Source organism: Muscardinus avellanarius (genome assembly GCF_963383645.1).
Source record: "Muscardinus avellanarius genome assembly, chromosome: 6".
Lineage (NCBI taxonomy): Eukaryota > Metazoa > Chordata > Mammalia > Rodentia > Gliridae > Muscardinus > Muscardinus avellanarius.
In genome coordinates this window covers 19,860,774-19,888,538 of record NC_137791.1, presented here as the reverse complement: position 1 = coordinate 19,888,538, position 27,765 = coordinate 19,860,774, and the positions used below count along the sequence as shown (strand labels likewise).

The 27,765-nt window shown below is 42.8% G+C and overlaps 1 protein-coding gene across 3 annotated transcripts in view; it reads right to left on the bottom strand.

Moving 5' to 3' along the window:
- Positions 1 to 27,765, bottom strand: part of ARHGAP10 (Rho GTPase activating protein 10) — a gene marked incomplete at both ends in the record, with an annotated part of 308,500 nt that overhangs the window by 48,747 nt on the left and 231,988 nt on the right. For all 3 annotated transcript variants that reach the window (XM_080697718.1, XM_080697720.1, XM_080697719.1), the window contains one exon: positions 4,316 to 4,466. In XM_080697718.1, coding sequence (XP_080553844.1) covers positions 4,316 to 4,466 — 151 coding nt within the window. The remainder of the gene's footprint in view (positions 1 to 4,315; positions 4,467 to 27,765) is intronic.

Here is a 27,765-nt window from a genome sequence, read left to right as displayed (position 1 = left end):
AAACTGCAATATTATGTACAAAAGAAGATGGGCGCAGAATACCTAATTATACACAAGAAGATACGTATAAAAATGCATCCTATAAATGTCTGGTTCTGTTTAAAATTAGAGCTAGTATAAAGGAAGAGAGAACTTAATCAAAATTCAGATGGCAATTCTCTTCTCCCCCACTCCACAAACCATTGCTTAAATTTCTTTTTCTCTGCCTTGAAAGAAAAATAACAAAGGCTACTTTCATCTCCTGTAACCTCACCAGCTTCCCTCATATTTGAGGAAATTACAACATACCCAACAGCTTTTCTTCTCATAAGAGGTAGCAAGGACATAAACTTGAGTAGGCCAGAGAAAACAAACACTCTTAAAGAGTCCACCTTTAACTTTTTAAAAGTCACTTTACTATTACTTTGAAGGTAATAAAAACATAGAAGGATACCTCAAGAATGAAATAAAAGTAAACCTTCAGTTTTTAATTTTCTTAACATTGAAGAGTCCACCTCATAGTTTGCTCTTTCATAACTTAGACAAATCTACTTAGCTTTGATGTGCATGAGATTATTAAATGCTCTATAAAACTGAACAATATGGATTCTACAAAATAATAAAAGGCAAGAATTTCGGTAGAAGCTAAATCGCTAAAGAAAATTGGCTAGATACCACATTCATTGTTGTTATTAATCATCAATAAAGATCTTTAAGTAACAAGCTAGACTTTTCAGTTCTTTTGCAAGTAGGACATTTAATAGCACTCAACCATACCCAACATAGAAAAATAATGAGTATTCACAGTCGGGCTCAATGTGCCAATGCCAATTAAAGTCCTTATAAAGAAACGGAGGTTCTGTAGCTAAGCTGGTCATTTCTCAATTGGGGATGGAGTGCAATAAAAATAGAATAAAAATCATGTCTAACAGCAGCGGATTTGTGTTTCCTGGTGGCTCAACCCTTCCACTCCCAGGCCTGCCCTCTGTGGCTACTACTCACCAACTTGCTGACTCTTCACGAATGACTTCTTGATCTTCCGGAATGCTAAGCCAATTCTGACTGTTTCCCAAGACTGGCTGTTTCAGACTTATGTAGAAGATCAAATCCCACACCACAAGCTACTTCCTTCAAATATTAAAATGTGTAAGCAAATCAAAGTGGAGGACCATCTTTAACCGCCACCTCCCGTTCCTTGAATCTGGGCAGACAGTCTGCCTAACTTTGAAACAAAACCTATTTGTCCTGGGTTGTAGTAAGCAATATTTAGTTATACTACAATAAATAAGAGGAAGATGGTGACATATCTGCCTTTAAATTTTAATCAGATTCATAGAAACTACAAAATTTGGGGAAAATTATCAACTGATGTTGTCTGTCTACAAGATTAGATTAACATGGGAAGTGATTTTACCATTATCAATAAAAAAACAAAAAGCACCAAAATAAGATTAAATTTTTAGAAACCTTTTAGCATCGGTAAGTAGATGATTAGAGATACTAAAAAACTTTAACTCTTAGCAACAAGAATTTATAAATTTTTGAGGTGACATTTAATTGCATAAATCATGTTTGGTATCCTTCCCCCATATGTTTATCAAAAGGCATATTCTCTACCTCTTTCCACTTATTTTCCAGATTTGTTTTAGAATAGGCAAAATACAGACCTTGCTTTGTTCTCTCTCTGAAATAATTCTTTTCACACAATTTGAGTTTCACTCAAACTTAGCTCTAGGTAACTGGTGGGGTGATACTAGTATTTAATTGCTTCATATTATCTTATGACCTCCAATATAAAATAAATCAATCCATGACCAAACTCACGGACGTTCCTGATTCCGACAGCTTTCAAAAAGAAATCAAGACTGCAATCAAGGATAACTGCAAAGTTATAAAATTCCGGATAAAATGGAAGCTGCATCACAAAATAATTAACATAATAATGGACTAAAGGAACTGAGTATCTGACATCTTTCCTCCTTGAAACCAAATAATTTTTAAATAACTATTATATCAGAGATGGGGATATAGCTCAGTGGTGGAGTGCTTGCCTAGAATGTGCAAGGCCCCGAGTAGGACTCCCAACATTACAAACAAAAAAGAAAAATAATCATTACACTGCCTAAAAATTAGGAGCACTTATAATTATATACATCTTGACTTTTCCACAAAAGATGCACTGAACATTGCTACACGTTTTAGCCATTGATAATCGTTTAGCGAGCCAGCAAAAGATTAGTACCTTCGTGAATTTAATCAGATATTACCATTCCGTTTCTAACAATACCAAAAAAGTAGATGAGATTTTTTTTAAGACAAAGGTCTGTCTTTGGGCATCTCTATTATGAACTATAGTCAATTCTGTTTTGCGAGGGGCCAATTCAGGTGTGATTCTATGTCTCCTGAATTTCTTTTTCCCCTCCTACTTCCTGACATTTGCTTGTTTCACTATTTATTAACACTTCTACCAGAGAACAGGTGAGATGTAAGAGAAGGTGCAATTCAAACCAGTCAGTTTTACTCCTTATTAGCAACTCTGCTGAGAAAGACTGAAAGTGAGAAAAAGAGAGGAAAAAAAGGTAACTGGGATCTGAAGTAGAAACGACTGTTCTGAAATCAAAAGCTCATTTCCATGATTCACGGCCTTGCTCAGGACAATGAGGCTCTGACTAGAAGCCTGCTGCCTGTCTCATGTGTGAGACCACTCTGCATTCGGAAGGCTGACACAGGAGGATCGTGGGCTCGAGGACAGCCTCAGCAATGTAGTGAGACTCTTAGCAACCTAGCGAGAACCTCTTTCAAAATAAAAAAATAAAACGGGCTGGGATGTAGCGTGGAGGTAGAATGGCCCTGAGTTTAATCCCTGAGATCACAAAAGAAAAAAGAGCACCCAAAGGTGTTTGCCCCAGTGGTATGGAGATATTCTGGGCCTCCCTGCAGATCCTGCCAGTCACTGCCTTCTGCAGACCTCAGGATATCAACTACTTGGCCATGTGAATGTACAGCTGCTAATTTATTCCCACTCTTACCCTCTTCTTCCCTTGGACAATCATGTCATGCTTCCAAACCAAAAACACCTCAGGAGTTCAAAAGAATAATAAATAAGGCTGGGCATGATGGCGCATGCCTGTAATCCCAGCATTTGGGAGGCTGAGACAGGAGGATTGAAGTTTGCGGCCAGCTTCAGCCACTTAGGCCCTTTGCAACTCAGTGAGACCCTGTTTCAAAATGAGGAATAAAAAAGAGGGCGGAAGGTGTAGTTCGGAGGTAGAAGGCCCCTGGGTTCCATCCTCAGTATCTCTCTCACACACACAACATATATACCCTTCTATCTCCGGGTTACACTCCCAGACACCTATTTTTTTATATTTTTATTTGGAAACAGGGTCTCTCTCTTAAGCCAGCGCGGCTGGCTTCAAACCTGCGCGATCCTCCTGTCTCTGCCTTCCCAGCGCGGGGATTACAAGCGTGCGCCACCATGCCCGGCCTAATAAAATATTTCTAAATGGGGGGTGGTGGTGAAGAAAAGGAAGACTAATTTCAAATTCAGGGTACAGCCACAAAGCAGGAGCAGGCTCACGGCAGGAGTCACAGCCTCAGGCAGGCACAGGGAAACGCAGGCTTTGGGGTCAGAATCTTCTGACTACAGATCACCCACTGGTGGCCTCTACGTGGCTACATCCCCCTTTTGTAGGGCCAACATTGAAAATTCGGGTTTCCAGGCTGTTGGAGCATGTGCAGTTCTGAGGCCACATGGCCACACAGCTACGATGAGCTGGAGCATGGCAACTTGGGTGGGTCCTAAAAACTAGCATTGGCCCGAGTCCCACTGCGGCCGGGGTCACCCCGCCTGGCCCTGGTGCCACCCTGCCCTATGATGAAGTGCCCCATCTTGTGAGGAAGCCAGGGGACCGGGGCAAGTGTGGGGCAGAAATCCTAACCCCCAGCTCAGTGCGACCTGTGCCTTTAATCTCAAGGCACTTAGCATCCAACTCCACCAGCTCCTCACATAAAAGATCTGCTTTAATTTTAGTTCCCCTTCCATTTGTCTCAGGGTTATGTAACCTCACAGGAGGTCACACAAGTCTCCCAAAAAAGAAATTTAAGCTGTCTTTTCAAAATAAAAAAAGAACCGTGCATAACAAAAGACAAACATAAAACTGAAACTGGCAGTTTTCTCCCTGACCGAAAAAAAAAAAAAAAAAGGCAGCTTCATGCACCCTGTTAATCTCAAAAATTATAATCTTAAGGAATAAAAGAAATGAAAAGCACAGAAAATAGAAAGCCATGAGCTGCCGTTATAATAGCGCTCTGCTCTCAGATACGAACACCTTACCGTCTTCCAGCTCCAGACAAAGGTTGTAAACAGCCACGGGTCTCTTCGTCCGCTGGCCTTGTCTCTTCGACTGCCGTGGTGGAGCATTTGGGGGTGCTGCTGCCAGGCTGAGGGGTTCAGGGAATGTGGTGTCAGGCGAGGTCCGAAATATCTGCCACGAAAGCATAAAAAACATTAACTTGACTGTGAAGGGAACCCCCTGCCTTGCTACGGCGAACAAGCATCAAACAACATTTGATCTGGAGTTCATTCACAATAGGCCAGAGCCAGAAATTTGAGGAATCAATAAGAAGAAACCTTTTAATTATTTTTTAACATAACATTCAAAAGTGTTCATTAAAATTAAGCAAAAATAAAACCCTAACAACATCAACTCATTATTCATTATATTTCCAATTTTTCCCTAAAAATAAACATATACAATTATTGTTACCAGGCATAGACAACACCACAGTTCTTCATCCCTAAAGGACATAGCCATGATAAAATATTAAAAACAAATATCCTATTAAATTTTCACAGAGGGCTATATTTATGCCAAATGCTGGTCTCAATTTTTTTTTCAAACTACATAAACACCCAACTGCTAATATTTTTTACGTATTTAAAAATAGCCAGTGTTTATGAAATTACCTTTCTGTATTCCTATTTACATTTTTCATAAACTACCTTGTAGGTTTTATCAATTCACTTAATACCTTCCAACTTCTCTTAATAATTTCCCCTTCCACTGACAAAACCTAGAACACTAGCACCTTGATTTATCTACAGTGCCGCTCGTATATCAACAATAATAACATTAATTAAAATGTGCTGCTTCTTTACTTAGTGATTTTCCCCCTTTGGAGAAAAGTAATGTGTATCATAAAAAGAAGCTCATACTGAGATGATTTATGATAGACCTTCCCCGGTTGCCAAGACCTGAGATCACCAGCTCCCTCCAACACACATGAGAACCTTCAGCCTTCAATAAAGTCATAAAACAAAATATATTAGAAACATCATCCTGCATCTCCAAAGGGCTGACATTTCTCAGGTGGAAGTAGGAAGCCAGCCAGCTAGCGTTAAACAAAACATAGACACAAACTCACCCTACAAGGCTCGCACAAACACCCCCCTGCCTCGTTGGAAAATTTACTCATTAACTAAAAATAGGCACGTGACCCCTGAAAGGAGTGAAGGTACCACTCACACATGTGCATTACATTTAAAACTTAATAACAACATCAGTGTTTTAATTGCACAGTCTGAAAGTTCTCACCTAAAAACTATTATATACCAATAAAAATAAGCCATTTCAGGAGAGCATTTGCTTTATAATACCATACTGCCCCCTCATGTGTAAAGGGAATAAACATGATTGAAATTACGGTGGACAGATATTTGCCAGTGGAAATCTCAGTCACTGCTCCACGCGGTAACCGGCAAACACCCGATTTCCACAGAGTCTGTGTTCTAATCAGGCGCTCTGGCAAGCAGCGAACATCCTTTGCTGCCGAGGTGGCTGCCCATGGCTAGATCTACTGCCCTCTGTCATTGTTCAAGTTAAAGAGGGTTGTGAGGTGGTGGGAATGGACAGGGGGCAGCAGTTAGATGGAGAAAAGCATGAAAACAGTGGACCAGAGAAGGAAAGACGGGAGACACAATTCTCTGAAAGAAAATGGCGCCTGTGACCTACCGCGGGGATAGCTCCTGGGCTTACCTACGTTTCATGCTTACAAATACAGCTGATGCCTCTGGGATGCTACCAGAACCAGGAAGCCAAACACTGCACAGGGCCAAGACTTCAACACATTGGTAAGCAATGGAAGACCCCAGGCACTAGCCCTGAATAGATGTGCCCTGCCAAGCAGGCCTTTCTGGAAGACCACACTGACTGGGCTGCCACAAGCAAGGCCCCCTGGCTCACCGCGTCCTCCCCCCCTTTTGGGCCAAGGTGTCTGTGGAAAGGTGTGAGGCATGGGGGCCGAGGGCAGCCGCAGTCTGTCAATCAACGTGGGGTGCAGGGCTGGGACTGGCCCAAGACCTTCATGGCGCCTCAAGTATAGATACCAAGGCTGGGACCAAACTCGGCTGCTCTCCAGAGGACTCTGGGCACTGTTTTGTTTATACCAGAATATCTGGGAATGGGGACTAGGCTTCGGGTTGTTTTGTTTTCCTTGGTTTACATTTTAAAGCTCCCAGGTCATTCTCTCTCTCGTGCAGACAAAGCAAAGGAACACTGATTTGAACAGTGGTTTTGCAGCTGTCTTAGATTGATGTGAGTCAATACAAGAACGCCAGAGAAACTGTTTCTGAAATCTTGGCCCTGAATGTACACAATCAACTCCCTGGATCACCCTACATCCTGGCTAGGTGTTCAGTGGTTCAAAGAGTCTAACCACCAACTGCCTCCTCAGTGTGTTCCAAATGGCATCAGCATCCCGAAGGGCTGAATCCTCCCGCAGGTTAGCACAGGGTATAGGCTCAGGAGCCGACTGAAGGTCCTCCTGGCCCTGAAGTCTTAGCAGCTGTGAAAACAAAGGTATTTCTTAACACAGTATGTCATGTCTTCATGTGTATGATGAGGGCATCCCACCTCTGTCTCAAAGAATGCTCGTCAAGTACTCAGGAGAGCTCTCGGCACACAGTATTCACACTAAGTGGTGCCTAACTGTATTTGTAAGACAAGTGCTTGCAGTAAATGATAAAAGTGAATTCTGACCCTCATTTTTCTGCACAGCCACTATGTTCAGAGGACATTTCTCATTTCTTATTCTCCAAATCCAGTGCTTGGAGCAAAGTTATCCTAGAGTGTTCTGGAAAAGGACACCAAGCAATGGGCTAAGAAAGAAAACAAATGCAGTACTTTTCCACAATTCTTAGGCAACCCAAAACCAAAGGACTGTTGTGTAGCTTCTTGTACTTTGAGATTTAAATTATTTCCTACTGCATTTAATACACAAAACAATAAAATAAAAAAACCTACTAAGCCAGGCATGGTGGCACCCACCTAAAATACCAGTAACTTGAAAGGCTGAAACAGGAGGATTGCAAGTTCAAGGCCAACTTTAGCAACTTAGTGAGGTCCTCTGCAGCTTAGTGAGACCCTGTTTCAAAAACAAAATACAAAAAAAAGGGGGGCTGAGGGTATAGTTTAGAGGTAGAATGCCCCGGGGTTTGATCCCCAACAACACACAACACACACATACACACACACACACACACACACACACACACACACACACACACACCAGGCTTGCCTGGAAGCACCTGAATATTCTCAACAACCTTTGTGGTTAAGTATTGTTCCCTGTACTCTCCAAATGAGAGAAGCTCAAAACTCAACCCATCAGTCCAAGGCCCCAAATGTAAAAATGGCAGAGTTGCCATTTGAATTCTCACCTCTGACTTCTAAGCCCCTGATGGCAAAGTATAAAAATATTATAGCTTAAGAAACAAAATTCTCGTGAGTGCTCTCTTTTATTTCTTTAGAGAGGTGACAGTGGGGGGGCCTGGACAGAGCCCACCCAGCTGCGCCACACCTTCCAGATGTCGCAGGAGCTCATCAGCCCTTGGGGTCACTGACTTTGTCTTCCAGCACACTCTCTTGGATTCTAACGTCTTTTTAGTTTAAGCTACAAAGCTACCGATGCTCTTATAATCCTTTCCAAAATACCAGCAATGATCTTAAAGGATATTCTGTTTAGATTTAGAAGAGAAGGAACTTAGTAAAGCTATTTACTTGAAAATGTTCACCCATCCGGCAATCAGATTCTCAAGGTTAACATTTAGCGGATCTTGTTCTGCAAGGCCAACGCTAAAAATGACCTTGATTGTCCAGCTCTAGAACCAACACTCAGAAGCATATTCCCCTCCTCACTGAGGCCTCCCTTCCAAGTTGCTTTCAACTCCTCTGATTCCCAGAGTCCCATCTCTGCTGCATCATGAGTACCACCAAGAAGCAAGAGATCCAGTCTATTCAAAACTTTTTTTTTTCCCCCAGGATGACAACTTTGTCAAACAGCTATGAACTTACAGCGTAAGAAAAACTCAAACCAAACAGTCCAACAACGAAAAAACAAAACTCCATGCGTAGGTGTGTCAGGTGAGGAAGCACTTGCTTTATTCAGGTCTCTGAAGAGTGCCAGCACAAACACATGTCTGGCACTGCCGCACACAGCCCCAGAGTCCTCAGACACACCACCAGGGAGGCTTGTGTCCACGAGACTGAGCCACATGCACCAGCCCTCTGCAAACCATGTGTCACCGGGCACCACTGGCAGATACGACTAGTTCATGTGCCAGAAAGAGTTTGCAGGCGATGGGAAAAAGAGATGGTTTCTGACATTTTTGCATTCGTAACCCGACTCAACACCACAGTGTTTGAGCTAAATTAATAGTGTGGATGAAGAAAAAGGAGGGATGCGGTTATTGTTTATTACAAAGATATTTCTATGGAAGAGTATACTGGTCTTTACTGTGAAAGAAAGATTGTCCAGATGTCTGTATATTCCTGGCATCTCTAAGATTAATGGGTGCCATGATTTGGTCCTTGCAATCTGCCTCATGTTGTACCACTTCTTGACTTCAAATTTTTAACCAGGTTTCTTGACCCCAGTGTGCATGTCTCAGTCACTGGGTTCCACAGCCTCTGGTATCTCCCAGTCAGACTAAGCCCCATTCTTCTTAATAGTGATCTCTTTCCTGCCAAATTATGTCTGTTCATCAGCAGACACAGGTAAAAGTACAAGCCAGCTGAAAACCAGTGCTAACTCACTAAAATAGTATTTTTTTTTTTTTTTTTTTTTGGTGGTACTGGGGATAGAACCCTTCTACCTCCAGGCTACACTCCCAGACCTATTTTATATTTTATTTGGAAACAGAGTCTCTTAAGTCAGCGTGACTGGCTTCGAACATGCGCAGTCCTCCTGTCAACACCTCCCAAGCGTGGGGATTACAAGCGTGCGCCACCACGCCCGGCTAAAGTAGTAACTTTTAATATGGAAGGAAGGGGCAGGAATCGAGTGTCCAATCTTATTTCTAAAAGGCATGATTACTAAATGGTCAAATATTATTTTCCGCTTGGGATGGTGTGAGTACATTGGCTCCTCCGAGGTAACCTGACCCTCCACTGCTGACCTGACTTCAGAGTTGAGCTATTATCATATCAACACCGTGGAGAGAGCTGACAATTTGTTTCCAATTGTCCTGGAGTCAGCACTACATCCTGACTAATGCCGGGTCTGTTCTGGAACGTTTCGCTGAAATTGATAATAGGGATTGACAGTGAAATACCAGTTCGGTTCAAGTGTCAGGCTGGAAATAGTCTACGACTTCATGTTGGTTCTGGTTCATTAAAACTCAGGCTCTCAGAGCTGGCAATTATCCTGACTGGCCCTTACGTCACAGCTGAGCAAACGGAGGTCCCTGTGGTTAAAGATCTATCCTGTTTTGCACCTCTAGCCAGTGCTGGACTTGAGCCCCATCCGCAGACCAGGGTCTCGAGGCCAACCACACTTTCCCACCTCGCTGTCTGACCCTTTCTTTCCAACAGACTCGCACATGGATCCAACCAACTGCAGAGAGAAAATATTCAGAGAAAGTATGACCTCTGTACTAAACACATGCTTTTTTTCCTTGTCATTATTCCCTAAAGAACACAGTATAGCGGTTTACATAGCACTTATATTGTAACTGGTATTATATGTAGAGGAGAGATGTCTTAAAGTATATAGGAGGAGGTGTGCAGGTTCTATGTAAATATCACATCACTTTATCTAAGAGATGTGAGCAGCTCTGTATTTTGGTACCCCCAGGGGGTGGGCACCATGGACACCAAGGGACAACGTACTTCCTCTTTTGGAGGGATTGTACTCCATCATTTCCAATTCCTCCAAGATCTTTCCCATGCACTCCAGGCCCCCACGGCCGACACTGCAGTGTGTCAAGGGTCCTGCTTGAAGACCTGACGACGCCCAGCAGTATGAGCCCTTTCTACCATCCCAGAAGATGTGAGGGAGGGATGACAAGAAGAGAGGACTTTCCTATGCTTGCGGTCATTCATGCCACAGAACCCAGGCCCCAACTCAACACAGGCTTCGGAAAAGCAGCTTCAACATCTATTTACAACATGAACAGCTCAAATAACGTCACATCCATGTATGAAGTCATCACTACCGATCTCACCGACAAGTCCAGGGAGGGAATGAGGGGGAATGCAGAAGGAAGTACACGGAGTGATGTGTACGTGTTTGATTGTATCGCTCTGAACCTTAAAGGGATGTATAATTAGGTATAAAATAGGGGGGAGGGGGGGGGAGAGAGAGAGAGAGAGAGAGAGAGAGAGAGAGAGAGAGAGAGAGAGAGGAAGGACACGAACACGGACTTCTTGAAATATATGAAGCTAGCAGGATTTTGATCTTTGTTTCTAAATGTTTAGGTTTAATTGCAGGCGACATTTGCAGACCCGTTCCCTAGGAGTAAACACTGACCTTTGTGGCCCTCATACACAAAGCACTGACACATAACTGACTTTGGCTTTTGCCCTCATCATTTCAGTCAACAACCTTTATCAGCCAGACCATATAAAGGGGCTCATAACCCCAGAGCTCCCTGCTCCAAACCAGACATTTCAGTGGCATTAACTGGATGCAACACTAGTGCCCTACTGGTGTCTAACAAAAGCCAGCGGAGGAAACGGTCACAATAAACAGCCCTGATAATATGCTGAAAACCAACTAGTATTAAGAAGTTTCCACGTGCTAAATGCTTACCCGGATCTACAGAAACGGAACCTCTCTGGGTTAAGACAAAGCCTCATCACCCTTAGACTCATGGTGTGAACATATATCCCCGATTATAAAACGCAGTTTTCTGGTTCGTAAGCCTTTAAAAACACTCCAGGTGCAACTTTATCCATTTGCACCTGCAAACATTTGGGAGACGCAGCATACAGTTTCCAAAGTCGGAAGAAAGTGCTTCCCCAAACACAGCTGCCCCTTTGGCTTCCATAACCCACATGTCTACAAACACCCTTTGCTGAGCAAAAAAAGACCAAGGCCTAGCTGGAGTTTTCCCCTCAACGTGTTCTTTGTGCCCATGCAAACAATAGCTTCGCAATTCAGCAATAAAGGCTCAGGTGACATTTCTGAAATGTGTTCCATGTCAACCGTGGGGCCCACTCCACATGATGTTCCTTTGCTTTTCCTCCTCTCCCTCTTCCTTCAGTTTCGATGGCAACTTCCTTTGAGGTTCGTCTTTCTTCTCTTTCACGCTTTGTGTGTCCAGGCCTCCGGCCTGAGAAGTCGTAGGTCCTCATGGAGCAGAGACAATCTGAACACAGAAGCCTATTATTTACAGTTCCAAAGACCTGGGGGTCCCCAAGGAAGAACCTACCTTCCCCGGGGCTAGGGTGAGCTCTGATTCAAAGCATCCTGTCTCCATTGCCACCTGGAAAATTTTAAACTGAGTAGAAGTAAACGCATTTAGGGCGATTCATCATCCCAGGAAACTGCCAGGGTGAATGGTCTTTTGCTTTCAAATAGAAGCCACGGCCCCTTGCTCATTGGTGTAGGCTTGAATAACTAGTTCCCCAAGGAAGCAATAATAAGCCATGGACCTAGTAATTCTCCAAAAATGAAACGTGTGAATTTTAATCACAACGATGAAAACATCCCTTAAAGGCTCATATATGTACTGATAAGGGTCATCTGAAACCTCTCCAAGTACATATGCCCACACACAATGCACACACATTTTTTCCATGTTAGCACTAATAAAACTAAAGTGCCTTAAAGCAAAACCCTATTTTAAAGGTGGTCAATCATGGTCCTTTATGAGAGGTCACAATCGGTGTGAGAGTGAGGTGGGGTATCATCAATCTTTTAATTGCTGTTTCTAACATTTAAGGGAATAACCTGATTTTTCTTTTTTTTTTTAAAAAAACTTTCCATATTGCAATTTATTCATGCAACAAAGGCGGTAAATAACACACATTACATTCCTTATAGAAATGTTCACCAACACAAAGAGGCTTTTAAAAGAAGATAAAACCCACCCACTATCCCACATAAACACATGTGTTAAGCCAGGTGTGGTAGTGCACACCTGTAATCCCCATACATGGGAGGCTGAAACAGGAGGATTGTAGGGTTGAAACCAACCTAAGCAACATAATGAGACTCTTGGTAATCTAGTGAGACTTTGTTTCAAAATAAAAAAATACACAAGGTTAGAGTATAGCATGGAGGTAGAAAACCATTGGGTTCAATCCCTAGTACCATACACACACAAAAATACACACACACACACACACACACACACACTCAAAGTTTTGTTTTACTGACTATTCCTCAGGGTTTTTTCTCTTTGTAAAATTTTGTTTCATTTTATTTTATTTTTATTTATTTATTTATTAGTTTTTGTGGTACTGGGGTTCCTGGAAGCCTTTTTACCTCTGGGCTACACTCCCAGACCTATTTTTATATTTTTATTTGGAAACAGGGTCTCTTAAGCCAGCGAGGCTCCCTTCAAACCTGCACGATCCTCCTGTCTCCGCCTCCCAAGCACGGGGATTACAAGCGTGTGCCACCACACCTGGCAAATTTTGTTTCATTTTAAAAAAGAAACAGTCAATATTTTCAGTCTAACTACACATGTTGAGGTCCTTGCTGAGTTGCTGTGACTGGCCTCAAACCTGCTACCCTACTGTCTCAACCTCCCAAGTACTGGGATTACAAGTGTGAGCCACCACGCCCAGCTGCACAGAATATTTTCTAACTATTCAGGTTCCTAGAATATCAGGTTCAGTCCCAGGCTACACCTGAGATGTGACACCTGCCACACACATCTGTCAAGACTAAGTTGTATGTGGGGGGGTGGGTACTGGGGATTGAACTCAAGGGCATTCTATCTCTGAGCTACACCCCCAGCACAATTTTTTATTCTTTATTTTGAAATTGGTCTCACTAAGTTGCAGAGGGCCTCACTAAGTAGCTGAGGCTATCCATGAACCACAATCCTCCTGTCTCAGCCTCCCAAGTACTGGGATTACAAGCGTGCCACCACGCCCAACCAAGATTAAGTTGTATTATTATTATATTATTATTTTGCAATATTGGGGCTAGAACCCAGAAGCATTCTCCCTCCGAGCCCTAATTTTATTCTTTATTTTGAAACAGGATCTCACTGAGTTGTAAAGGGCCTCACTAAGTAGCTGAGGCTGGCTGCGAAACGCGATCCTCCTGTAATGGGAGTTCAAGCATGTGTTACCATGCCCAGCTTCAAGACTAAGCTTTGAGTCTATAAAGTTTTAGTTCTATACACTTTAAGCCACAGTGATATTTTACCATCCCATTCAAATGCTTGTAATCAGGGGTTTAAAAAATTCATGAATACATTTTTTAAATGTTCCAAAGAGCCCACCATTCCGAAACCCCTGATTCTTGCCATCCTAACACTGTGGGAGGTCACACGCCCTGGGGCCAGACACCAGCCTCGCCTCCAGTGTGAACCACACAACTCATTTCAGTCAGTCTCAGATTCGATAACAAAGTAGACATGGGGAAGGGGAGGTGATGTGGGGATGGAACCCAGGGGCGTTCTGCCTGAGCTACACCCCCAGTCCTTTCATTTTTTTGTTTTTGAAACAGGGTCTCACTAAGTTGTTAGGTCCTTGCTGACTTTCTGTGGCCGGCCTCAAACCTGCTACCCTCCTGTCTCAACCTCCCAAGTACTGGGATTACAAGTGTGAGCCACCACGCCCAGATGCAAAATAGACTCTTTACCTAGTCCCTGGCCCTTAAAAGAAAGCTACTGTTTAGCTTCTTGAATTGTGCGTCGTCTTGGAGCTTGCTGCTTCTCAGTTCTGGTAGCTCTGAGAAGGGCAGAGGGAAACATTTCACTCAACCAACCTCACGTCACCTCGGCCTAGGTGTATTGATACTTTATTAGGTACATTTATTTAACTGGTATGGAAGACAATTGTCAGAATAAATAAGACCGGTGCACACACAGGAGAGCACAAGTTCTTTATCTGAACTGCTGTTGACATCCTAATTATCGAGTGTTTGCCACTCAATCAATATGTGAAGTACCTGTCAAATTGGGTCACGCAGGTTTACTTTTGCCACAGGAAGGATTTCAAGAATACAACACTGTCGTTATCCTGTGCTTATTTACAGAGAGATTAACACAGTTAGATTTGCACGCAACTTAAAACCCATCTAATAAAGGCAGAAGAATCAACAATGAATGCTCAGAATCAAAAGTGAAAGTTTGCCGAGGAACAGGACACTTAAATACTTGCAGACTATCTTCTGACAGGCCACTATTAACTACAAAGAGAAAACAGGTAATATTTACAATTGAGAAGTCAACCAGACATCAGCTGTGACCATTTTAAAACATGACTGCAAATTCTCTGGTGTGTGCGCATGTATGTTTTACTGAGGACTGAACCACGGGGCATCCTACCTCTGAGATACACGAGCCGCTTTATTTTTTTTTATTTTGAGACAGGGTCTTACTAGGTTGCTGAGAGTGCCGATAAGTTGCTGAGGCTGGTTTTGAACCTGCGATCCTCCTATCTCAGCCTTCCAAGTACTGGTATTACAGGCATGTGCCACTGCTGGGCTCTTTGACACTCTTTCCATCAAGAAGTGGCATCAATGCCCCGCCCTCAACTTGAATCTAGGCAGGCGCACGAGGGCTTTAATCAACAGCATATATGGAAGTGAACTGCAGTGACCCTTGGTGCTACATAATAAAAGGCCCTACTGAGTCACACTTGCCCAGTAGGCTAGAGGCCTCGGTTCAATCCCCAGCATCACAGGGGGGGAAAAAGAAAAAGGAAGAGTTAAAAAGCCAAGTCAGATATTCGTTGCAAGAAATGGTACCTGCACTATCACTTTTTTTTTGGGAGGGGGGTGGTACTGGGGTTCCTGGAAGCCCTTCTACCTCTGGGATACACTCCCATGGGCTACACTCCCAGACCTATTTTTTTACCTTTTTATGTGGAAACAGGGTCTCTTAAGCCAGCGCGGCTGGCTCCGAACCAGCGCGATCCTCCTGTCTCCGCCTCCCAAGCTCGGGGATTACAAGCGTGCGCCACCACGCCCGGCTCCATCACTCTGTTTAAATACCAGAAACTCAGGGCCACAAAAGCAGACTTTGAATAATGTGAGTAAAGGCATCGATGCTTCTAACACCCGAGGCTCCAACAGGAAAGCTGAGACAGCGGGCCACACACATCGTCCAAAACAATCCTAACTGCAACCAAAAGTGACACACAGGAGGGAGGAAAGGGAACTGAGGTTGGGAAAGTGCTGCTGGCTTCGTGAAGACCCCAAATTAGGCTCCAAGTTGATGGCCAAGGAATGGTGATTCCCTGGAATGGCAGGAACACACAAAGTAATTCTTTTAGTACAGGCCTCCAGATTTGGGAATCACATCAAAATTCTGTATATCCAGAGCCTACCAAGGCCCTTAATATTGTCATTCATGCTATCCCTGGACAGAAAAATAGCCCAGATCAGAACATCTGAACATTCTTCAAATCTTAGGACCTTTTCCCACTCTTAAAAATTTGTGAGCCGGGTGTGGTGGCACACACTTGTAATCCCAGTACTTTGGAGGATGAAACAGGAGGATCACAGATTCACGCCAGCCTCAGCTACTTAGTGAGGCCTCTGCAACTCAGTGAGACCCTGTTTCAAAATAAAGAATAAAAAATGCCCCTGAGTTCCATCCCCACTACCACAAAAATTAAAAAAAAAACTGAGAAAGAGAGAGGGGGGGGTATGAATGAGAATATGAATGAATTACAACCATTGAAACTGACAGCATTAGAAATTAAATTCAAGCCGGGCATGGTGGCGCAGGCTTGTAATTCTTGTGCTTGGGAGGCAGAGACAGGAGGATCATGCAGTTTCAAAGCCAGCTGTGCTGGCTTAAGAGACCCTGTTTCCAAATAAAAAATATAAAAATAGGTCTGGGAGTGTAGCCCAGAGGTAGAAGGGTATCCAGGAACCCCAGTACCACCAAAAAAAAAAAAAAAGAACAGAAAGAAAAAAATTAAATTCAAACTGATAAAAAAAATTTTGAAAATATAGATTAGTTGATAAAAAATAAAATTGTCACTTTTTATTTTTTTACGGGTCTGGGGATGGAATCCAGGGGCATTACACCTGATGCCCCCCTTTTTTTTTTAATTCTTTATTTTGAAACCGGGTCTCACTAAGTTTCAGAGGGCCTCACTAAGTAGCTGAGGCTATCCCCAAACCACGATCCTCCAATTTCAGCCTCCCGAATGCTGGGATTACAAGCGTGCGCCACAACGCCCGACTTGTCACATATTAACATGATGGTTTTATGAAATATAATTATATTTTCCAAGGTAAAAATAATTTAGTGAGAAAAATAGCACTGTTTTATACTTTGCAAATCTCATGTGTTACTTAATGGAAGGCAACTGGATTCTCCTATCTGCTTCTGCATTCAACATGGCCCGCAACCTCTGGAAAACCCCACTCTCCAACTGCAAAGAAGGAGTGAAGAAAGCAATTTCATAACAATAGCTTTGACCGCAGGTCCCTGGAAGAGTCTCAGGGGATGTCTAGCTCACACTTCAAGAATCCTGATCTTAGATGCTAATATAATTAGTCTGATTAACAAATTTAGAAATACCATGCCCAGAGGACCCTGTCCATTAGAACTACAGTGATCTAGATAAATCTCAGTGTCAACACTGTTGACATTTTAGGCCTGAACATTCTTTCTCATGGAGAAGCTGTCCTGAGCTTCCTAAAATGTGCAGCGCCATCTCTGGCCTCTACCCACCAGATACCAATAGTGTCCTCATACCCCAAAATATTTCCAGACACTGCCAAATGTTCCCTTGGGCCAAAGTGCTTGTAGTCGAGATCCACCCTCTAAACTCAGAGAACTATTCCTAGTATTACGCCTCGGGAACCCAGTTCATTATCTGTTAGCATTGGCTTAGTTTCCACTGACAGATGACATGAGACCAAGAGATGTACTAAATAATTTTCTGGGCAAGAAGTGTGTCCAAAAAGCTTTCAACAGGTTAGGGGGAAAAAAGACTAGCAATATAAGATCCAGTAGGAGAGAGAAAAAAAAGACATTTTTTTTTTAAAAGAGCTAGATAGGAACAGTATGGAAATGTGTGCCTCAGTGGTAGCAATGAGAAAGTCATCGATGTGGACAGGAAGCCCGAGAGGCAGCCACCAGGCGCCATGACTGGCAAGCTGCTGCCATTTCAGACAAGATCAAGAGACACAGAGCTCACCTCAGTGGGAAGGCGCTACTAAGGTTCCCAACTGCTCCTTATACTAGGGATTCAGGTCAAGTCTACAGTAAGGAGCCGCTGAGAAACAGGAGTGATGAGAAAGATTGGAAGTTCAAAACCATGTCGCATGCCCCAGGGAAACTGGAAAGAAATCCAAGGGGCCACAGTACTGATTCTGAAATTCTTTTTTTTTTTTTTTTAACATGGATCATATTAAAATGGCACGCATTCACACAATGCTTGGTGCCCCCCGCCCCGCTTCCCCTTTCCCTCCTCCCAACAACGAGTGTCCAGGTTGACCACGCGACACTCATACTTTTACACATATTCGAACGTAGCTCCTCCATTAATCAACGTCAGCCTTCTTCCTCTCCTACCCCTCCCTTCTGATCATCAACTAATCATCTCCTGAGCTGATTCTGAAATTCTGAATTCTGAAATTTCTAATGGTACCAAAGCATGGAAGGAAGATTAGCCTTGTATTTGACCTAGAGGTTTCAAGTGGGGCGATGGGTTGGGAATATAAGGAGGTGTATGTCAGCTGAATACGAGGGGCAGAGGAACTTTCTAAGTTGTTGGAGGTGCACAACTCTTGGGTAGGTTAATTTGGAAGAGTGGCTTCTATGTCACTGAATCCCACCCCCCAAGTTGAGGATTTCCAAAGGGGCCGTAGAGTTTCAGACATACGCAGTGCTTGAGTTAGTTGACCCATGAATCTGTGAGCAAGAAAATACACACACATCCCCAAAAGATAATCTCGCCAAGCTATTTGAGCCAAGTGAAGCAGTCCTCTCCCTGAGGAGCAGTCCTGTCGAGCTGAGCCATCACCTTTTAGAAGCAGAGTAACCTTTCCCTTGCTGCTGATCAATGCGCCCGCTGCCGCGTGGAACAGGAGCTCTGTTCTTGCCCTGAGAACATCCCAAGGTGGTGGTGTTAACACGCGCGAGGGGTGGCCCTGATTGTGTGAAGGAGGGCACAGGCTCAGCTACGTGTTTCTTTGTATCTTGGTTTTATCTTTCCAAAGAAGCTGTCAGATAACAAGCACAGGGAAAAACGAAAGGGGTCTGTCAACTGCAACCATCTCATAGACATATTCCCTGTCAATAAAGCTAACCCGACATAGCCTCCTAAGCACTGCCTTGGTTCTTCTTCCACAGACACGGGGAGAGAGCTGTCCCAGAGCATGATGTTTACTAAGTCCCAAAGCACTTATAGTCATTTTAATCTGATTTTCTACATCCTATTATACAAAAAAAATGTGTAAACAAACAAACAAACTTTGGGGTACTACAGTTCTACTCAATTCAGAAAAAGAGCCAGAAGTTCCGCTGAGAGGTAAATTCTATACGTTGGAGAAGGGGAGAGGGGGTGGAAATTTTGGCCCGGTGGCTAATGCTCTAAAATCGCTGTCAACATGGTGAAAGAGAAGAGGACAATTCATGGCCTGTCAGACCTAGGGCTGTATTTCCATCTTTGGAATTTTCATTGTCTGAAAAGATACAGATAACAAGATTGTTCCTCTTTAAAGACATGACCTTTAAAAACAGTCCTTTGTTTCCCTAAAAGAACACTCCTCTGGAAGTCAACAGGGAGACAGAATTCATGAAACCCAAAGGCACTTTCCTTGAGGCGCATCTTCTTTTAGGCTGTATGACAGATCTCTCTAAAGTTCAGTGGTGTCAAACTGCCAATTATGCTCATAATCTTCTGGCTTGTGAATGTGGGCATGGCACAGCAGAAATGGTCAGCCCTAGCTGGGGTCAATCTATGGCTGGATGGGACAGAGTGACCGACAAGGAGAGCCAGTGTCTTCTGACTTCTGAGGACTGGGATAACCAAGGTGTTTCTTACGTCTGATGTATTTTCTTATGTACTGGATGAGAAGGCTAGACTAGCAAAGGCACACTGGACATTTCTCTCTCTCCTCTACACAGGCTTCCCAGCAGCTAACTTTCTCCATGAAGAATATTTCAAGAGAAATGCAGTAGCCATGCCTGGTGGCACACCCCTGTAACCCCACACTTGGGAGGCTGAGACAGGAGGATCACAGATTACAGGCCAGCCTGGGCAACTTAGCAAGGCCCTCAGCAATTTAGCAAGACCCTGTTTTAAAATAAAAAATACAAAGGTCTGAAAGTGTAGCTCAAGAGGTAGAATGCTCTTGGATTCAATCCCCAGTACCAAAAAAAAAAAAAAAAGAAAAGAGAAAAAAGAAAGAATGAAATAGAAGCTGCCAATCTCTCTTTAGGACATAGTTCAGAGTCACTTCTGCCTCCATCTAATGATTAAAGCAGTTTTGGGGGCCACCAGCGTTCACAGAAAGGAGTTCTAGACCCTGCACATCTCCATGTAAGGAGCCAGCTTTACCACAACCGTATGCATAGATTTCAATTTTCATCTAACATCACGTATATAAGCAGGTAATCCTTTAGGAGTTTAGATATGAGCAACCATTCCCAAAGTACCTTCACAATGCACACAGCATGGTAAATGTGAAGAGGCCACCTGCGCAATACTTCTCTTACGCTGCTTCTCATTTCTGCTACAGAAGGACAAGATAACCCCGAGAGGACTTGGTTTAGCAGAGAGGAAGGACATGGGAGAACGTGGGCGCTCGCACGCCAAAAGCAAACTCAGTCACAGTCTCTTAATTAAAACCAAGTCTCTTCAGCAAATCCCAGTTTCATCCAACACAGTAGTCAAATGACAGCTGACCATTATAGTCAGATACAGAACTGGGATCTTTGTCTATTCTGTGATGCAGAAAGCAGCTAGCAGTTAAGACTCTTCGAAGGACATAAACGGAGGCACCAACTCCTCATTCCGATAATCCCATTAATGGAGGTTTGAATACACACAGAATATCAGAAGATTTTCTTCTCCCAAACAGAGTCTCCTCTTTCCACAAGTAACCACCGTCCTTCTTTAGTTTCTTCTAAGAAAATTTTTAGTAAGTTGCCTATGTAATGTACCAGCCCATAAATATAATTTAACGTAGGTATTGTAACACATACAGCAATAATAGGCATATAACTCCACGCCTAAATTTTTAATTATCCATTCAAATATTAACTGAATGCCTACTGTGGGACACGCCGAGTTTCAACATTGGAAATAAAATGATTAAGTGCAAAGACCCCTGAGGCAGAAATGCGCCTGGCGTGTTCCACGAATACCAGAGAGGCCGGGGTGACTGGCGTGTAATAAACGAGGGTCTGAGTGGAAAGTTGGATCAGCTGAGTGGCAGGGGTTTTTTAAATTTAATTCAGAGTGAGACCCAATGCCAATGTCTTGGAGGTTGTTCAATTTAGGCGTTTTTGTTTTCTATTGCCACATAACAAGTCAGCGTGAACTCTGAGGCTGAAAACTCCACCTTGGTCTAGATTGTGTTTTCGGATTCATGACGCAGGGAAAGCAGCCGTCAGTCGCCGCGGGGTGGTCCAGGTCAGAGTTCAGCCCAGCTTAGCCGGCCCCCTGCGCAGGAGGCCCTGGGCTCTGAAGGCTGTGGCTGCTTGCTGGAGGCCACCCTGGGGCCCCTAGGCCTCTCCGACTCACTCCCACAGCTCAGCAGAATCTGCTTCTCTGCAGTTGCATAGCGAGGTTAGGACTTTTTTTTCCCCGAACGATGGGCCACGGGCTGCCTGCAGTTCTCCCCACTGTCCGTTCACAAGAGGGCTGTTTACGTCTTCGAGGCCAATGGGAGAATCTCTGTCTAGTCTGCTAAGACAGTCTCATATAACGAGATACACACATTTGCCAGATTCTACTCGTCCTAATGAAGTGACACCAGGACACCAGGGCCCAAGTCACCAGGAGGTCATGCTGAGCTGTGTTTGCCATAATCACAGGCAGTATTTACAATCTGCCTGGTTTTGGGGGGATGGTGTGTGTGTGTGTGTGTGTGTGTGTGTGTGTGTGTGTGTGTGTGTTATTTGGTATTCAACCCAAGGCATTCTACCTCTGTGCTATACTCCACAGCCCTATTTTAATTTTGAAACAGGGTCTCGCTAGGTTGATGAGAGTCTCACCACTTGCTGAGGCTGTCCTTGAACCTGTGATCTCCCTGTCTCAGCCTCCCAAGTACTAGGATTACAGGCATGTACCACCATGCCTGGCCTGCCTCAGTTGTTTTTAATGTGCGATGGATGGAGTGAGTCTACTCACAGCTACAACAATTTATTAACTGTCTTCCCCCACCCCACTGAAGGCTATCTGCTTCTAAATTTTGTATTAAGAGACATGAGGCAATGAATATGCTCTCTTTCAGTAAAATCTTGAGAGAATATCTGTAGAATACTGTATAGCAGAGAAATTGCCTTCAAAGGCAGTTTGCTGGACATTGAACGCAGGGGCATTCTACGTCTGAGCTACAACCCCTTCTTAGTTTTTACTTTGAAACAGGGTCTTGCAAAGTTGCTGAGGATGTTCCTAAATCTCTAAGGCTGGTCTCTAACTTGTGATCCTCCTGTCCAAGCCTCCCAAGTGCTGGGATTATAGGCCTGCACCACTGCCCTCAGTTCAGTGCATATAGTTATATGTATTTAAGGGGTACATTGTGACTTTTCAAGCCATGTGTACATGTGTGATGAGCTAATGAGGGTGTTTAGCCTGTTACTTCAAAACATGGACCATGCTTTGTAGTGAGAAGATTCAAAATCCACTCTATTTTAAAATCTAGGATACATGCCAGGTGTGGTAATCCCCACGCTTGGGAGGTGGAGACAGGAGGACTGCACAGGTTCGAAGCCAGCCTTGCTGGCTTAAGAGACCCTGTTTCCAGATACAACATAAAATAGGTCTGGGAGTGTAGCCTGGAGGTAGAAGGGTTCCATCCCCAGTACCACACACACACACACACACACACACACACACACACACACACACACAAAAAAAGAATATATATATAGGATACATTACTAACTATAGGCACCCTACTATGCAGTATAACAATGGAACCGACTGTAATTTCTGCTTCATGAAAGCAACTTAGCAAAAGGTGTACAGGTTGATCAATCTCCTTCTGCCAACCACTCTAAGATCAGATTTTTAGATTCCACAAACAACTGAATGCATGGAGTAGCAGACCACAAGAACACTGTAAACTTTGCTGGACACCGCTAGACTTGTCTCAGGAAGGATGCTCTCTCCCCCTAGGAATTAAAAAACGCTCCTCTCCCTCTCTGAGAGAGGCAACTCTTGTGCATGTCGGCGTGGAAGAACCTCGCTCCTGGCTTCACACAGCTGTTCCACATCGTCGATCTAGGTCTGCAGGCCATTTATCTTTGTGGAGGACACTGTTAGTAAGACCCATCTTCACACTGTATTTTCTGGTTCCTGTATTTAGGGAAGTTAATTATCAACTTGGATAATTGCCTTTTGTCTTCCATCCTAAGAAATCGCTTTAGTAACTCAGTTTCTCAGTCTGGTCTCTAGAGCTGGGGCTGTCTACATCGTTTCTTCCCTTTCCAGTTTTTATATAACACCTTTTTCTCCGTTTCTTTCTTGTCTATTACTTCGAGGACAATAGTAATAATGAATCATGTTTCCAATATTTTAAGGATTTTGACAAACATAAAATAGGAGATTAAATACAAGCTGGGTGTGGGGATGCACATCTGTAATCTCAGTACTAGGGAGGCTGAGACAGGAGGACTGAAAGTTTGAGGACAGTCTCAGCAATATAGGGAGAATTTTAGCAACACAGCAAGACCTTGTTTCAAAAAAAACCCCAAAAAACCCAAAGAGACGGGGCTATAACTTGGAGGTAGAATCCATATGGGCTCAATCTCCAGTACCATGTGTGTGCAATACACACACACACACACACACACACATATACCATGTGTGTGCAATATACACACATATTAAATACATATTTCTAAATATTTTGGAAAGTAGTTACAATTTTTGTCTCATGAAAGTATAATATTAGGAATCAGTCCAAGTTTTTTGGAGGCGTATTATTTTTTAATATAAATAATTTTGAAAATAAGAAAAGCAAAGATAAGACATTGAAAATATACTTTGCAGAACCTTTGGCAACTTAGTGAGACCCTGTTTCAAAGAAAAAATAAAAATAACAGAGCTGAAGGTATAGTTCAGAGGTAGACTGTCCCTGGGTTTAACGGTAGTACTGAAGAACAAAAAAGGAAATATGGATTTCAGTAAAGTTTTATCAAATCCTTTAAGGATTTGCAGAGAGATTCTTTTTACTTAATAATATGGTATATTACATTAATGTGTTTCTTCATATTGAGCCACCTTTGTGGCTTAAGTTGGGGTAAACTCAACTTAAATTGAAATATACTGTTAAGGTACTGTTACTTGCCAGTGTACTATTTCATATCTCTGCATAATATTCATATGTAAAAGTGATCGATAGCCTTTGTCTTTCACAGGCTTCGGCCTGAGGGCCCTGCTGCCACCATAAAAAAAAGCACAGTTGCCCTTCACTGGGCTATGAACCAGTTTAAACACTAACAGAATTAACTATGTCTTCCAAGTATAAAAGAATTCACCTGTAAAAATATCTGAGCCTAGTGCTTTTTGGGAAAATGGATGGTTGCTCTTGGAAAAATCTCTCCATTTTTTCTATAATTATTTTAGTAGCTTCTAAGCCATTTTCAGAATCCAGTCCCCTACATATACGTGATTATTTCCGTGTTTTTGTTTCTACATGCTATCCTTTAAAAAATTTTTTTTATTTCCTTGACTAGTCTAGCCCATCATTTATCTGTTCAGTTTATTTCGTATTCCCCAGGCTCCCCCTAAATGAAAGATGTATTTATCAATGCTCTTTTTCCTCTTATTTTCTGCTGTTTTTATATTTAGTCTTTTCTAATTCGGGGAGTAGGTGGATGGAGGCTTTTTTCATTCCTTTTGAGTTACAGTTTCTCTTAGCTCATCATTTTTACCCTAGCCTTTAAATGTTGATATACTTGTTTTCCTAACATTTTTCTTAGTATTCTATTTTTAAATTTCTATTATGATCCCGTGTATCCTAGAAGTTTTTATATGTCCAGATGACTAGGAATTTTCTTTTGCTTTTATTATTTTTATTCACTACTAGATTCAGAGTATATGAGTCAGAACTAGCCTGTATTATTTTTACCTTATAATATTTGGCATCATGGCCCAGAATAGATACTGGACAGTTGTGGCCAAAACTAGAGCCCCAAGACTTACCAATTTTGCTCCACTGTCTTCTACACTGCTGTAGAAAATCACCAAGTATATCACCCCCAAGGAATTATTCTTTCTGCTCAAAATATCTAACTGAACCACACTGTGTCTTCTCTATGGATAGTTCTGAATTGAGATAGAATGCATGATTTCTGCTTCCTTTCAGTGGATTCGTTCAACGGGTTAAGTCATCCCCTGGATTCAGACTTTAGTATTTTATCAAAAGAATAATTTCTGTGCTGCATATTTGGTCCTGTGCCTTTATAGTATGCTTGCTGTTTATCTTTCTCCTCTTGCTGAATGTGACTGTTTCATCAGTGACAGTGATTTGATTTGTAACTTTTGATTCTATTCATTTACATTTTTTAATTTGTTCATGTGTTTTGAAATGTTGTTTTGGGTATCGTTCTGTTTTCCAAGCTCCTTTAAAAAACAAAATTCCTGTTTCATCACTTTATTTTTTAACTCCCATTTTGCTGAATATTTAGTTCTTCTGTAAGGATAAATTTTAGTAAGTTTGTTTCTTTTCTTCTTTAGATAAGTATTCCTTCCAAAATAGATTCTTGATCTACAGTTTACATTTTCCCATGCTGCTGAAATACATTCCAACAAACTCCACAATGTATTTTTGGTTGGTTGGTTTCAATTATATCAATGTTACAAATGGGCAGCCCTTGTCAACAGTTGCTATGTGCACCACTCCACTGTGGGTGACATCTCCTTGAATCTCTTCCCATGTTTTAGATGTCTATTTTCTTCTGTGCACTAAAGTTTAGCCTGTGCCATGTTCTGTAGCCTGGGAGAGGGATGTATTAGTCATATTCGCTGCTACAACAGAGTATCACAGGCTAGGTGGCTTAAACAACAGAGCTCTCTTTCTCACAGTTGTCCAGGCTGAAAGTCCAATATCAGGGTGGCAGAAGCGGTGGTTACTCCTGAGGCTTCTCCCAGCCCTGTACACGACGGCCTTCTGACTCACGTGGCCCCTGTTCCTGTGTGTTCTCAACCCTAGCATCTCTTCTTCATATAAGGACATCAGTGCTGGTGGACGAGGGTCCCATCTAGGACCTCATTTGACCTCAATTACCTGTATAAAACCCCATCTTCAAATACACATTGGGGCTAGGGCTTCCACACATGACCTGAAGAGGGCGCAAGTCAGTAGCTAGCAGGTAGGAGCATAGACAAAGATACATCAGGCCTCTGCACAGCCAGGTCCCTGCCAAAACTCTGGGGTCCAGCCAGCATGCTGGTGTCTGTGTTCGCTCCCTCTGGACTGTACTCGATTCCAGTAGAGGCCTTAGGTAAGCAGTTTATGCACCTCCTCCTGTCATTCCAGAGGGTCACTCCTAAGCACTCACAATGGAGATTATGAAGGTAGAAAATGAATCTCTGTCACCTCTCAGGGCTCATCCTCCACCCCCTTCCTCTCTTGTCATCTCTGTCTTTTCTTCTTTTTTTTTCACTGCCTCCCTGCGTATTGCGGGAGATCTGTGACTCGGGAGTGCTGGGGATAGGGAGTCCCCGCATGTCATACCCCTGCTATCCTTTTCTATAATGGGCCAGAAGAATGATCAGGGCAGCCTGTATTTGGCTGGAGGATGCAAGTCTTTACAGGAAGCTGCCTGGAACCCTAACCCTATCCCACATCCCCACGGGAGATTTTTGAGGAATTTTCCTGTAGGTCCGTCCCATCTAGCTGGGAGTCGATTAGAGATGGACCATGCTCATTTTTGGAGACTTCATTCACTAATCTCTAGCCTTTTCCTCCATTCGACACCAGGGTTTTGTCTTTGCCATCTTAGAAAATGTGTCTGAGATAACTGTTTTAGAAAGTAAGTGGCCAATAAATAACACTTGTAAACACATAAGGAAGAAGTATTGTCAAAATGTAACACATGCAAACCTGGGACCTGAAAACCCGCACTACTCCCCCACCTTCCCAACATACACACTATATAAACTGACTACATTTGAAAAAAAAAAATACTGGGGACTGAACCCAGGAGGACTCTATCGCCAAGCTACACTCCCAGCCCTTTTTATTTTTAAACAAGGTTTCCTTAAATTGCCAAGGCTGGCCTTGAATCTGAGATCCTTCTATCTCAGCTTCCCAAGTACTAAGATTACAAGTGTGTGCAATACCAGGCCTGTCTTGGACTAGGTATTGTTATTAAATTATTTTACTATCAGCCTAGCACCTTCAGCGAGGGTTCCTAAGAAAGGTCTATTCACAGACTTCAGAGTTACTCTGTGCCCTTAAATCACATGTAAATGGTGTACAACTACTGGCATTTTTTCAGAAAGTGGGATTGTTACCTTTCATCAACTTCTTAAAGGAGTGTAAAACACAAAAAAACTGGTTAAGAAGCACTGACCTTAAGTAATGAGAGGGAAGACTGCCAAGAAAGGAAAATAGCAGAGAAGGAGAAACAATTTGCAACAGTTTGAATTCATCTGAAGAATAACATCAAAGAATTCTCCTTATGGTACTTGGAATCTGGATATAAGCATAGCAGACTTCCCAAAAAATTAGACCACAGATGTGTCTGGGCTCTGAAAAAATCAGTCCAGTAGAAACACAAAATGATTACATACAAGAAACAATTCTCACTCAAGGACCTTTCCACATCAATCCATCAAGAAGTACAGCTGACTTGTACTTATTAGCACATTAAGCACATATGACCTAATTCCTTCATTAAATTTTGAAAATGATGACTAATCCTCTTAGTGGCCCTTTCCCTCCACTTCTACCTAAATAGAACTGACATTCCAGAAAAACCCAGTGTTTGAAGCCTTCCTTAGGAGAATGTCTCCACTTTTACTTACTGCTGAGGTAGGGAAAGGCAATTACCTAAAAAAAGGAAGAGCCTATAAATAAATTCCATTTTCAATATCTGAATAAAGTGGAGCTGATTCAGCAACATATTAGAACAGAAGATGGCTGCTGCGTATCTAATACTCGAGATTATGATCC